Source organism: Emiliania huxleyi (assembly GCF_000372725.1).
Source record: "Emiliania huxleyi CCMP1516 chromosome Unknown EMIHUscaffold_155, whole genome shotgun sequence".
Lineage (NCBI taxonomy): Eukaryota > Haptophyta > Isochrysidales > Noelaerhabdaceae > Emiliania > Emiliania huxleyi.
This window is the reverse complement of record NW_005201036.1, coordinates 184,252-197,875: the sequence shown is the minus strand read 5'-3', so window position 1 is coordinate 197,875 and position 13,624 is coordinate 184,252. Positions and strand designations below refer to the sequence as shown.

Below are 13,624 nucleotides of genomic sequence, written 5' to 3'. Positions count from 1 at the left end.
GGTTTTTTTTCCCCCCCCCCCCCCCCCCCTTACCATTTGGAAAAGGCCTTGGGGGGGGGGGACCCCCCCCCCTAACATGGGGGGAACCCTTGGGGGGGGGTCAGCCCCCCCCCCTAGCATGGGGGGGGCCCCCCCCACCCCTTGTGGGGTTAGGAATACCCCCCAAAGACCCGATTTTTCCCCAAAGTTGGGAAATCGGGGCAGAAAAATCCAATTTTTTGGAGAAACGGGCCAGTCTCAAGGGTCATGTAGCTCCGGAGGAGGATTTCCCCCTCAAAAATGGTGGGAAATGGGGGGTAAAATCAAGGGCCCGGAGGGTTTTCCCCCGAATTTTTGGGGGGGTTTTGGGCCATGCCCCCCCCCCTAACATTTGGTGAAGGCGTTGGGGGGACCGGGCCCCCCCCCCTAGCATGTGGGGAAGCCTTTGGGGGGGGTCGGACCCCCCCCCTAGCATGTGGTGTGAGTAGAAGCAAGCCCCCCCCCCCCCCCCCTGAAGCGATGTCCGCCCGCTCCATATGCAGCACCTTGCCGACGACTCGTGCGTTTCGGCGGTAGTGATCTGATCACCCGAATGCCACGTTCGGAGCGCTTCTCATCGCAAACCCCGTCAGCAGTCCTCCTCCGGGAATGTACGTAAGAGCTACATACACGGACAACACTCTCTCTCTCTCTCTACACGGAAAATGTTGATGCATTACTGAGGAATGAAAAGAAATCCAAAACGGGAAGGGGAGCCGAGGAGTCGAACCTCGATCGCGGGAGCCACATTCCCGAATCATGACCCCATTAGACCAACCCCCCAAAGGATGGTAGTCCGGAGACTAAGTAACAAGCTGCTTTTGCAAGCGGCGCTGATTGTTTGTTTGTTTGCTGTGACCATCCTGACCCTCTCCCTCGCACACGACTTATATCCAGTCCTCGCGCACCGTGCCCCGTACACTTGTGGCGGCGTCCGCTGTCCGGGTCCAGTCGTTACTCCGAGTATGAGACTTCCGTTCCGGACACGACCACGACGCAGACCGGAGGACGTGTGCCACTCCACTGCGCCATAACTCACACGATGCCGTCCACTACGCCCTGCTCCTCCGCCTCCGCCTTCGTTGCGATGATGGACTCCAAGACGGCCGGCGAGAACGGTGCGCTCGAGCACTCCGACGCCGGCTCCCCGCTCGTCGCCCTCTTCTTCAAGCTCGTCCGCTCGCTGCCCGACGACTCTCTCGCCTCGCTGACCGCCGCCGTGCCCGCCGAGCCCGCCTCGCTCGCCGACCTGACGGTGCTCGCCTTCCAGACCCGTGCAACACGCGGTATGGGCAAGGGCGAGAAGGACCTCTTTTTCAAGATGCTCGCCGCCCTCCCCGTCGAGGCTGCGACGGCGACGCTCCACCTCGTGCCGCACTTTGGCTACTGGAAGGACTACCTGCTCATGCAGGGCGTCGCTGGGATCGACGCGGCGGTCAAGGACAAGGCGCTGTCGCTCCTCGCCGACCAGCTGCTCAAGGACGCGGCCGAGCTCGAGGCGGCCGAGAAGGAGGCGCGCACCCCGAACCTCACCCTGGCGGGCAAGTACGCGCCCCGCGAGGGCTCCGCCTTTGACGGCCTCGCCAAGCGGCTCTCCACACACCTCTTCGGGAACAAGAACGAGGCGGCGTCGGCGCGCAAGTACCGCAAGCTCGTCGCCTCCCTCAACCGCGCCCTCTTCACCACCGAGGTGCTGATGGCGGCCAACCGCTGGGCGGAGATTGAGTTTGCGCGCGTCTCGTCCCTCTGCCTGCAGCGGTCGCGCAAGGCCTTCCTCAACGAGGCGCTCAAGGGCAAGCTGGCGCCGGCGCAGGAGGAGACGGGCAACCGCCACCCCGAGGACGAGCAGCGCGTTGCGGCGCGGCACAACCTGCGCAAGGCCCTCCTCGAGAAGGGCGCCAAGGCCGTCAAGGGCAAGCAGCTGTATCCGCACGAGATCGCGCAAAAGTGCATGCGCGGCGGCCGTACCGAGCTGTCGACCCTCGAGGCGGACCTGATGCACGCGCAGTGGGAGGCGATGCGCGAGGGCGTCAAGGAGGCGATGGCGGCGGCGGCGGCGGCGCGCGAGGCGGCGGTCGCCGAGGCAGCGGGGGAGGGTGCGCCGCTCGAGGCGGTGGCGGCGCTGCGGGCGGCGCTGCCAAAGCCGGTCGACCTCGGCAAGCTGGTGCCGCTGATCGACGTGTCTGGGTCGATGGTGGGGACGCCAATGGAGGCGGCCATCGGCCTCGGCCTGGTTGTGGCCGAGCTTCCCACCCCGCCTTCCGCAACCGCGCCATCACCTTCGAGTCGAGCCCGCAGTGGGTGCACCTCGACGGCGCAGGCAAGGTGGCGTCCAAGGTGCGGGCGCTGCAGGGTGCCAGCTGGGGCGGGTCGACCGACTTTGAGGCGGCGTGCGAGCTGGTCCTGGGCTGCGCGGAGGGCGCCCGGCTCAAGCCGGACGAGGTGCCCGACCTGATTGTCTTTTCCGACATGCAGTTCAACGAGGCGCGGGGCGCGCACTGCATGTACGGCCGCTACGGCGGCGGGCGGGTCGCGTCGTGGGAGACCCACCACGAACGGCTGACGCGGCGCTTCGCCGAGGTTGGGCGCGCGGTGTGCGGCGAGCCGTACGCCGCGCCTCGCATCATCTATTGGAACCTGCGCGGGAACACGGCGGGCTTCCCAGTGCAGGCTGACGCGCCCAACACGCAGATGCTCTCGGGCTTCTCGCCGTCGCTCCTCAAGCTGGTCCTGGCGGGCAAGGACCTGGTGGGCGACGAGAAGCAGGTCCGGCTGCCCGACGGCACGGTCAAGGTGGTGCGCGAGGGGCCGACGCCGGAGGAGACGGTGCGCGCCGCCCTCGACGACCCCGCCTTTGACGCGGTGCGGCTGGCGCTGGCGGGCGTGGAGGAGGGGCCGCTCGCGGGGTACTCGTTTGAGAAGGACGACGCAGTCGTGGTGGCGGACGCGCCGATGGCGGAGGCCTTTGAGGTGGTGTGAGTTGTGAATAGTAAAAAGAAGAAACGCGACGTCAGCCGGTGCACTGCATTCTGCATACCTACACACTGCATGGCACGGAAGCGGAAAAGAAGGAAAGAAAAACAACCCAAGGGAGGGATGGGAGGACGACGGCACGCCGCCACCACACAGGGATTTTAAGGAGAGGAGTGTTGTGGTGCCGCCGCTAGCCGTCGCCCACCCTTGGGCGTCTGCCTCTTCGGAAGCGGAAGCGCTTCAGAGAATTCTTTTCTGTTTTTGACCGCGCAAGATATAAAGGGTGTCCTAAGGGCTCTGCTCGCAAGGCGCCCGCGTCGCAGACGCGGTACCATTGACAAATCTGCAATATACCCCCACACGAGCAAATAGCCAAAATCCGAATACCGTGCCCGAACTGCTGATCTGCGCCGGGCAAGCCTTCAGCTGGTGCCACATCCGTAAAATTGAAGCCAAGAACGTCCGCCAAATCCGTCCGTGCTTTCGTGCATTGGGAGCAACTGAGGGAAAGCCGCTGATCGAGCCCAGCGTGCCCGCGGCCGCCTCCCGCGCAGCACCGCCGCTGGGGACGACACGCTGCGGAATCGGATCGAGCCCATGCACCGGAAAAAGAAGGCCGCTGCAGAAGCGGTTGGAGAGGCAGCCGGCGTCTGCCGTCACAACGAGTCCCAGCGCTGGTTGGACATGCGCGTCGGCTCGCCCGAGGACTGCTGTCGCGACCCTCCCGTCGTGACGCAGCCTCCGACGAGCTCTGCAACCGAGGAGGGTGCGCCTCCCCTCACTGCTGGCCTGGCTGCGCACCGCCCCACAAAGCACCCCCTCGAGCATCTCTACAAGTACAAGTACAAGGGCGACCTTCTCCAAGTCGTCAACACGCCCGGCGGCTCCGACAAGACTTTAGCCTTGGCCACCCTCCTTGCGGAGCAGGAGGAGATCCGCTCTCGGTCGGCAACGTGGCAGCTAGTCGAGAGACTCGGTAGTTGTGACCCCCCTCTGTGCTCTGAGTGAGAAGGACAGGAGAGAGAGAGCTTTTGTGGTGTTGGTGTACGCAATAACGGGACAGGGTAGTCGTTCTCTCTAGCTCCCCTTCTAGCTCTTAGCATGAGCTGCGCCCTGTGTCCGACCCCTTTTGCGCAGCAAAACCTTAAAATTTTAGGCCCTCCAAATTCGGGTCGGAGCGTAGCGGAGTGGGCCCCGAGTTTGAAAAAGGGCGACGGACGCTTGCGTCCTAGCCTCCAACAACGCCTCCCCGGCGCAGAGGGGCCCCCGGAGGGATGCTCAACCGCTCCACGCCACGCCGCTTGCGGCGGTCCTATTCCCAGCTCCGCTGAGGGCCCGTGCGTTATCATCAGCTTTGTCCTGTATCTTTTCGCCACACACCCTGCCCACCTCCGCGGTGCGAACGGTGTCCACTCCGCCACAGGCCGCCGCTCTCCTCCGCGCGCTCGCTCAGGACGACGTCTCCTCTGTGTCCAAGCTCCTGTCAACTCCCGTCTCTTATCCGCCCGCGACTCTCGTTTCGGCGAGTGGCCGAGCCGCAAGGGGTTGGAACTGGTTGCACGTGGCGGCTGCCCACGGTGCGCCGGCCACGCTTCAGTGGCTGATCTCCTCCGGAGCGCCCGGGGTCGGGGCTGTCCATCAGCGCGCTGGCGACGGTCGCACTCCGCTGCTCATCGCGGCGGAGCACAGCCACGCCGAAGGCAGTGACTGCGAGGCGCTGGCGGCGCTGCTGCGTTGCGGCGCCGCCGCAGACGTCGCTCGCAAGCCGGACGGTGCGACGGCGGCGCATCTGTGCTCAGCGCGCGGCTGCTCGCGGTGCCTCCGCCTCTGTCTCCAGCGCGCGCCACACCTCGTCGACGCGCGCTGCCGCACGCGCGGAGAGCAGCCGCTGCACGTCGCGGCTCGCTGCGGCGCGAGCGAGTGCGCCGCCGTGCTCTGCGCACTGGGGGCCCGGCTCGCTGAGCCGACAGGCCCCCGAGCTGCGCTGCCGCTGCACCTCGCCTGCCTGGCCAGCCGCGCCTCCTCCTCCTCTGCAGCCGCGCGCACGGTCAGGCAGCTGCTCGGAGAGTGTCGCACCAGCGTCGCCGCCTCGGAACCTTCCATGCACCCTTCTCGGAACCTTCCGATAGGCAGCTGCTCGAGTGTCGCGCCAGCGTGAGCGAGCGCGACGGGGCGGGAGGGACGCCGATGCGGTACGCCTGTCGCTCCGGCTCGCGCCGGGTGGTCAGCACCCTCCTCTCCTACGGCGCCGACCCGCGCTGCTTCGCGGCGGCCGTCGCAGCGGCTCTGCGCGCCGTCTCCGCAGAGGCTGCGACCCGCAGCGGCGCTTCCGCGCTCGGGGCGCCAGCGACGCTTGCGTCGGCACGGCGGTACGCGCGGCTGCTCGCTTGCCTGGCGCTGGGCGGCGCGCCGGTGCGAGCTGCCGACCTCGAGGCGCTGCGCCTTGGGATGCGCGAGGCGGAGCTGCTCTGGGCGGGAGCAGAGCCGCTGCGGCCGAGCGCGGGCGGCGGCGGCCAAGCGGTGCCATCGCTGTGGGCCCTCGCGCAGCGCGCGTCTGCGAACGGTCTCTCGGCCGAGACAGTGCTCCCAGCGCTGCGCATGGCCGCCTGCCTCGGCGCGCGCCAGCTGCAGTACGAGTGCGAGCGGTTAGTCGTGCAGAACGCGGCCGCGCTGGGTGTCGACCGAAGCCTCCTCGTGGCGCTCCTCACCAACGCGCTCGGCCGTCACGCGGCAGTGGCGGCGGCGGTCGCCGCCTCGGGAGAGCCCAGGAGCGGCGGCTTGAGCAGTCAGTGGCGGGCCGTGGCGGCGGGCGCAGAGCAGGACCTCTTCACTCTGGCGCCGAGCAGCGACGATGAGTCGGCTTCCAGCAGCGGCGCGAGCGGAGGGGAGGGGAGTGAGGCTGGGGACGAGGCCGGGGAGGCCAGCACCCTGGTCGGCAGCAGCGCCGCGAGCGTGACGTCTCAAGCCTATTTTGCTGTCCGCGAGCCGCCCCCACCGGGCGCCGTCCCGCCGCCTCCGGCGCGATGGCGCGGAGCGCCGGACACTAACCACCCATCGCAAATTTAATATCAGGACATATGGCTAGCCATATATTCCACATAAAAAAAAAAATGCTAGCTCAAAAAACCGGCACACCAATCTCCCTTCCTCTCTCTATCCTCTCTTGGAGCTCCAGAGTCCACACCCCCCTGCCCCGGGATCGCGTACAAGCTATGGCTACCGTAGGCCACACTAGCGTCGCTGGGGGTTCCCTGCCCTAGATGGGAAGCTGGCCGCTGATCCGAAGACCGACTGCACCAGGGCGCCTAGATATACTCGAGGTGAGCGAGGGTGAAGTTACGCCTTAAATGCCGGCCTCTCTACTGTGGACCTTACTCCGAGCTCGTTGGCTCCTCCTATTCCCCCACCCCCCCTCCCCCCCCACTCTCTCCGAGCAAGGGCGTGCGCTACGTCCCCAAGGGGGGGGGGACGTGGGGGGGAGGTGTGGCGCTTAGGTTGTGGCGTTTGGGTTGTTGTGGGGCACCCAAACGGTTTCGGTTTTCCTCCTTGGTGCCCCGAGTAGAGCGCGATCTCCCCTGGAGTCTGTCGCGCCCGTTCTGTCTAAGCTCGAGGTTCAACCTTCCAGTTGATCCTTATCGGACTGGTGAGGTCTGCCTAGCCGTCGTAGTGTAGTGCCTTGGGGTGCGTCTGCGTCGGTGCTACACACACTCGGCAGGACGCTGCTCTAGGTCGTTGCTGCTGGTCGTCGCTGTTTGTTAAAGGTGATAAATAGTTTCTCTTTTTTTTTTCAGAGTACTTATGGCAGTAAAAAGGAACGCGTGCGGCAGGCGCGGGCTAGGTCGACATCCCATACTTCGACTCACTTCTTCACTGCTGCGGTGCGCGGCGGCGAGGTGAAGGTCTCAGAATGCACAGGCCATGGGCTGGCTAAGGTGCAGGCGCGTGCGAGGGCGCAAGCTGCGTCGTGCGGGCTGTTAGCTGGGTGCTCGCTTGTGTTGTAAGGCTGCTGTTTTCTCAGGGCGCGGGCGGTCGCGCAGTGCGTGAGCCGCGCGGGCGTGTGTGAGTGTATTGTTGTGCACAGAGTGCACAGCGCACAGGCATGAGGGGTGAAGCGATCTTGGCCGAGCCGCCCGGGAGCGCGCGCGGCGTGCCACGCGCGCCTCGCCTGGTGGAACGGGGCTGTCGCGGGGTGCAGTGAGCCGCGCAGTGGGCGGGCGGCGCGAGCGTGCGTGTGTGTTGAGTGTCCAGCAGGTCTGCTGCACAGCTGCTAGCAGGCTGTGCAGCAGATCCGGTCGGGTGGCGATGCGTGTGCGCGGCGGCCGCCGTGCGCGGCGTGCCGCCGCGCGCGCCTCGCGCGGTGGAGCTGCGTCGTGCCGGGCGCGGCGCGCTCTGGTACGGCACGGTGCCTGATGCAGGTGTGCAGGCGCCTGGCAAAAGGCGCAGACTGTCAGTGAGGTTCACTGCGGCGCGCGCGTCGCGGCGTGAGTGGTCGTGCGCCTAGCTCTGGTGGTGCGAGAGGCGCGTGGCTGGTGCGGGCGGCGCGGGACGGCCATGGGGCGCCAGCACAGGGCAGTCGCACATGGCACAACTCAGAATTGGCGCTGCGCGTGTTTGCGTGCGCGCGGGGACGTACGCGCAGTTTTCACGCGGTGTGCGTGGAGAAGGGCATGAGAGGCGCCGGCCGCGCGTGTATTGGCGTGTGGGAGTTCGGAGTATGCCCGGAGGGCGTGCCCGTAGGCGACTAGACTTCGCACTGGCGCCGGAGGCCCCAGATATGAAGAAAAGTTATATATATATTCCACATAATATATAGGTTCCGATTCGTTTCCAGTTCCACCCCTCCTGCGCCTGCCCCTCTCAGTACTCTCAGTAGAGGCTAGAGCCGTACGTTGGCCAAAGTACAGGTTTCGATCCGGGCCACCGCAAATTTTGATCAGCAAATTTCGAGGGGCGGCCGCAAATTTTGAGGTAGATTTTGATTGTCAAAATGTGTCCGTCTTGGCACAGGATAGAGCATATAGGCGGCGAACACCCAGGTGCGCAGGGACATCGCGACTCTGCCCGCTCGCTCGACCCTTTTGCCGCGAGACGAGGGCGCCGGCCGCGTGTAAGAGGTGGCTGGCGCCCTGAGGCGGCAATTGGTGGCGTGGGGAGTGCGGAGAACGCTACTGGCGGCGCGACAGGGCCTCTCTCGGTTGCGTGTGCCGCCCATCGGCACGCGGGTGCGCAGACATCGCGACTCTGCCCGCTCGCTCGACCCTTTTGCCGCGAGAGGGCGCCGGCCGCGTGTAAGAAGTGGCTGGCGGCCTGGCGCCCTGAGGCGGCATTTGGTGGGGTCAGCGTGCGGTGCTGAGTCTTACTCGTCGGCGCTGGGGCCAGATCCCAGCGCAGAACTCTGCAACGCTGGCATACAAACACAAGAAGACTAACCCTAACCCTAACCCTAACCCTAACCCTAACCCTAGGTCAGCGTGTGGGGCTGAGTCTTAGTCGTCGGCGCTGTGGGGCCAGATCCCAGCGCAGAACCCTGCAACGCTGGCATATACAGACACAACCAGACTAACCCTGACCCTAACCCTAACCCTAACCCTAACCCTAACCCTCTAACCCTAAATAACCCTAACTAACCTAACCAACCCCCCAACTCCAAACAACTCTAGCACTCACACGTCATTTGGGGCCTGGATAAAAATCTCTCTCCCAACTCCACAGTCCACACAAACGCGCGTGAACAGCCACGGCTACGTCAAGGCGCATCGCGGTTTCTACCACGACGCGATCTTTGTCAAGCGCAACAACTTCAACCTGCTGCTCCACGAGACGTTCGGCGGCGGCTTCTCGCCCACCGCCGTTCTCAAGCTGCGCCGCCTCGCGCGCAAAGTCGCGCGCGGCAGCGTTGACCGCACGGCCTACTCGCCCAAGTACTCGCTCTCTTTTATGTCCCACCATGCAGAGCGCATCTCTCTCTCTGTTGTGCGAGGCGTGAACCGCGCCATTCGCTCTCACCTGGCAACCCTGTCTGCACGTCTCGCGCGCGCGTGAACAGGGCTCCAGGCCCCAAATTACGTGTGAGTGTTAGAGTTGTTTGGTATTGCTAAAAATCTCTCTCTCGTGAACAGGGCTCCAGGCCCCAAATGACGTGTGAGTGTTAGAGTTGTTTGGTATTGCTAAATAAAAATCTCTCTCAGTCCACACCGCAAATTTGAAAGATCTTGATGAAAATCAGGCCCGACTGCAAATTTCTTCAAAATTTTCGCAGGCGCTCCGCGCCTGCAGATTTTGAAATAAATTCGACAAAATTGGTACCTGGCCCAAGCCGTACGGCTCTCTACTCAGACCCCCGCGCGATCCATACACCATAGTCTGAGGGTATCCTAAAAGTTCGGCCGATTTGGGTCAAAACGCTAAAAGCACGGCTAGCCGTAGATTTGGGGCAAAACGACAAAAGTGGGCCCGCCCGGGGCAAAATGGTAAAAGTCGCGCGCCGCAGGCGCGCGCGAAAATTTTGGACATTCTGCTCTCCGGCGAATGCCACTAGCCCCCCCAAGCCGGCAGATGGTACCTCGGCAGCTGCAACCACAAGCCAGCGGGTGAAGTGTTGTGGGAGGATGCGTCCTTATGTGTCACAAACTTGTAGCGCTACATGTCTGGACACACACCGGCGGGCGCTTTCGAGGGGCGAGCGGCAGCATTTTTTTAGCCATAGTGTGCGGGAACTACTTTGCCGTTGCGGGACGATAGGGATAGCTAGTACTTGCTGCACCCGCGGCGCGCAGCGCCGAAGAAATTTTTGAGTGATTCTGAGATCAGGTTGGGCGACTGGCAGACATTTCAAAAATTTGGCGCCGCAGGCGCCCGCTGCGTGCCCACCATGGTTGGGCGCGCAGCGAAGAAAATTTTGCGCTCTCGACAGCCTTTTCTAATAGGAAAATGGCCTCTACTCGGCGCCATACCGCTTGTCGGCGCACAGCGGAGTTCGCAAGCCGGACCTGCTGCCTTCCCTTCTACGTACACTTTCAGAATGGAGGCTCAAACGCAGCGCAGGGCTCAGACCAAGTGCAAGTCGATTTGTACCACAAAGTTGGTAGACAGTGCCAAAACCGCGGAACCGAAAATGGCGTTTAATTTCGCGCACCTGCTGTCCGCCGCCTGTGGCGGCGCTCCGCACCGCTTGAGGCGCCTGCGGCGCCCCTGGCGGCGCGCTGTCCGCGCGCCCCCGCTCTGTGGTTTTCGTGGGGGGGCTCGGCTCTCGTAAGTCTCGATTTGTACCGGATTTCGACGTTAGTGGCAAAACTGCGGAACCGAAAATGGCGTTTAATTTTGCGCACCTGCTGTCCGCCGCCTGCGGCGGCGCTCCGCGCCGCTTGGGGCGCCTGCGGCGCCCCCCTGGCAGGTGGCAGCAGTGTGTACGGCTGCGGGTGCGCCCGGTACACAACCGGCGCTCTATGGCGTGCTCCGGGGGAGCACGACTACGCAGTCGTGGCTTCCACACGCGAGAGAGTGGCTTCTATATTTACGAAAACATTGGGCGTCCCTAGTGCCGCATCCATAAGAAGTGACGTCACGGTTCCAGGAGCGCCTGGCGGCACACGGCTTAGAGTGGCAGCCGAGCGCCGGCCACGACTATCGAGTCGCCGTCGCGGAGCTGAGGGCTGGCCGACGGGTGGCGCGGTCTTCCTCCCAGCGCCACCCATCGGTCAGCCCTCAGATCGATCGATCGGCGCTCAAAGTCGCTTCAGATCCGAGAAAGCTGCTGGCGCCGCTGCCGATCCCAGCCGCGACGCCAGCAGCTTCCTCTGCTCTCCAATGCGCCGAGAAGCGACGCGGCGGTGCTCGGCTCGCCATGCACGATGACGGCTCCGCTGGGTGCTCGTCGGCCGGTCCGGTGGCACCCTATTCGCGCGTCACCTGCCGGCGTCCCGACGACAGCCTCGCGCCGCCGCTGATGGAGGGGCGGTCGGCGCCACTGCCGCCGCGCCGCCGGTGGGAGAGGCACTGGTGGTGGCCTGGGCGGCCCTCCGCCGCCGCTCGGCGCGCCCGGGCAGCGGTGGCAGCCTGCGCCGCCCCCGCTTCGAGCGGGCGCCCCCGCTTCGAGCGGGCGCCCCCCGCTTCCAGCGGGCGCCCGGGACGGGTTCCCCGCTTCGAACGGGCAGATGCGGCCGGGGATTCGCTTTCTGAAATGTCTGCCTCCAAAGGGGAAACGACTAACCTGATCTCAGAATCACTCTTTTGAAACATGCTAAAAGTTGGGCGCTCCGAGACGACCAAAGTGGTAAAAGTCGCACTCTCCCCTGACCCGATCAAAAGCGTAAAAGCACCCGAGGCTCCAGAAACCTAACCCTCAGACTATGGCGCGATCTTGCGCGAAATCTTTGCCCTCGAGACCTTTCTACATACATAGAGAGTGAGAGAGCAGAGAGGTGCACGCACACACGCGCACCGGTGGACACACGTGGGTGTGCACACACACACACACACACCCTAGACGCGTGGCTCTGCGCCTCCGGCTCTGAGGGGACTGAGGCTCTGACACTGTGGGGAGGGTCGGCGACGGTGAACCACCAAAAACTAAAACACAGAGGTCACAGCAGGAGCGGCCGCTGCCGGCCTCACGACGCGGTCACAGCAGCGGCCTCCCCCACAAGCTGTGTGTACGGGCGCCGCGCGGCACGACCCCCGCCGAAAGGACCGCGGCACGACCCCCGCCGCCGCGGCCTCAGGGCAGCAGGCTGAAGAAGTACTCGGCCTCGAGCGGCGCGTCCTCGGGCAGGTCGGTGCAGTGCACTCCGTTCCGAACCTTGTCCTCGCCGTAGCGGGCGCGCAGCGACTTTGGGTGGATGCGCTCGGCGACGGCCGGGTCGTGCGCGCCGCACAGCTCGCGCAGCGCCGCCACCGAGCGCTGCGGCTCCGCCGTGAGCACCAGCTGCAGCGCGACGCAGCCGCCCTGCGACAGCTCCTCCGCCCACTCCCTCGCCTCGGGACTCACTCCCTGGTACACCTCGAGGAACTCGGACGCGTTGACGCGGGAGAGGGCGGCGCTCCGGCCGGCGACAAGCTCGAAGCCGGCGGCCACCACGTCGCGCACGATCCCGCCCAGCCTCCCTCCGCGCACCGCGTGCGGCTTGACGAGCAGCAGCCCGCCTCGAGGGTCGCAGCGCGCGAGCGGCGCCGATCCGCCAAAAAGGAGCTTCGCCTGCGCAGCCGCCTCGGCGCCGTCGGCGGAGCCCTCGGCGCCGGCCCGCCCCGCGATGGCGGCACGCCACGCCGAGACCGCCCTCGCCCCCTTGAGCTCGATGGCCACCAGTGGCCCAGCACACGCTCGCGCAGCAGCCCGGCTGTCGTGCGGAAAGAGGGAGGAGGCCTGCGAGGGCGAGAGCGACAGCACCCGCAGCTCGGAGACCGCGAGCGACGCGGCCGCAGCGAGCTCGAGCGCCTCGCCGAGGAGCGCCCGCGCTTCCGTCGTGACGAACGCCACGGTCCGCTCGGAGACGGGCTCAAAGCGGCGCCCGGTGACGGCGTCGGCGTACCCGAGCACCTTGAGCTGGCGGGCGTAGACGGTGACCGTCGACCCGACGTGGAGATCCGAGAGGGTGACACCAGGGCAGACGCAGCGCTTGAGGAACGTCCGGCGCGTCTTGCTGTCTATCATCTCGACCGAGCCGTCCGACTCAAAGTAGAGGAGCGAGAAGTGGCGCTTGAGGCAGGCGACCTCGTCGTACCACTCCGTGTCGAAGGCGTAGCGCGCATCCGTGTCGCCAGGCATGGGTGTTCGACGGTTTCGCCTGGCAGTGGATTCGGCTACTCGAGTAGGGAGGGTGGTACGCCGAAACTGAAACGCGGAACGCGATCTCAGCTCGCCGAGCTCGACCTGAACGCTCAGCGGCGCGACCGCTGAATCGCAGCCAGCCGTTCGTGCTGCACGCATGCATCGTTGCAGTTTCAGATTACTTCCCCCCCTCCTCCCCGTAGGATTCTCGGTCGATCGATCGCGCGTCCCAAAAGTCGCCAAAAGTGGTATGCCGCGAGTCGCAATAACCCGCCCGCCGTCCCGGCGGTCCCGCAGCTCGCGCGCATCTCCCTCTTAACCCACCTCTAACATCACAATAGTGGATCCCTACAGTGGGTTGCGGCGCACATTCCGCGGCACGCGTGTGCTGGGGGGGGCGACAGGGAGGACGTGGCCCTGAGTTATGTGTACGCCAACTCAGGGACCCGCCGAGTCGGCTCTCTGGATGACGGCCACGCAGGCGCGAAGAGAAATTTTGAGCTGGGGCTCCCGTTCACACTCGTGCCTGGCCTTTTCTCGGGGCCGCGCGCCTGCGGCGCGCCGTGGTTTCTTAGATTTTTGCGGAAATCGCTCGCGTGGTTTCTTAATAGTACGCTTTCTTAAGGTCCCTCGGGCCAGTTGGGGGGGGCAAACCCAGCCCGCCCCCTAGAACCCCGAGTAAGGCCCAGGTATGGCCTAGGGCATCAGAAGGGACCAAGAGGAGTCCAGTCTGAGAGCCATAGAGCCCATGTCTTTGCCCCCGAAGGTCGCGTTCAAATGCCCGGAACGGACGTTACAGTGGTGTCCGGCCGGCGCGATCACCGAGCTGTGACGCTCAGCCAAGCCGGTTGAGGTCGTACTGGTTTC

At 65.1% G+C, this 13,624-nt stretch overlaps 3 protein-coding genes across 3 annotated transcripts; 2 read left to right on the top strand and 1 right to left on the bottom strand.

Annotated features, from left to right (window-relative positions):
* Window positions 1-1,483: 1,483 nt before the first annotated feature.
* Window positions 1,484-2,402, top strand: EMIHUDRAFT_363823 (hypothetical protein; the record flags this gene model as incomplete). The annotated part of the gene is made up of 2 exons (XM_005786047.1): window positions 1,484-2,315; window positions 2,356-2,402. Coding segments are annotated over 2 exons (879 nt in total), but the record flags the coding sequence as incomplete, so codon positions are not given.
* A 1,186-nt stretch (window positions 2,403-3,588) lies between these two features.
* EMIHUDRAFT_229408 (hypothetical protein) lies at window positions 3,589-6,057 on the top strand (the record flags this gene model as incomplete). The annotated part of the gene is made up of 3 exons (XM_005786046.1): window positions 3,589-3,954; window positions 4,415-4,806; window positions 5,121-6,057. 3 exons carry the CDS (start codon window positions 3,589-3,591, stop codon window positions 6,055-6,057), a joined length of 1,695 nt encoding a protein of 564 aa, XP_005786103.1.
* Window positions 6,058-11,707: 5,650 nt separating this feature from the next.
* On the bottom strand, window positions 11,708-12,754 carry EMIHUDRAFT_71663 (hypothetical protein; the record flags this gene model as incomplete). The annotated part of the gene is made up of 1 exon (XM_005786045.1): window positions 11,708-12,754. The coding sequence occupies one exon, from the start codon at window positions 12,752-12,754 to the stop codon at window positions 11,708-11,710; it is 1,047 nt and encodes a 348-aa protein (XP_005786102.1).
* Window positions 12,755-13,624: the final 870 nt, after the last annotated feature.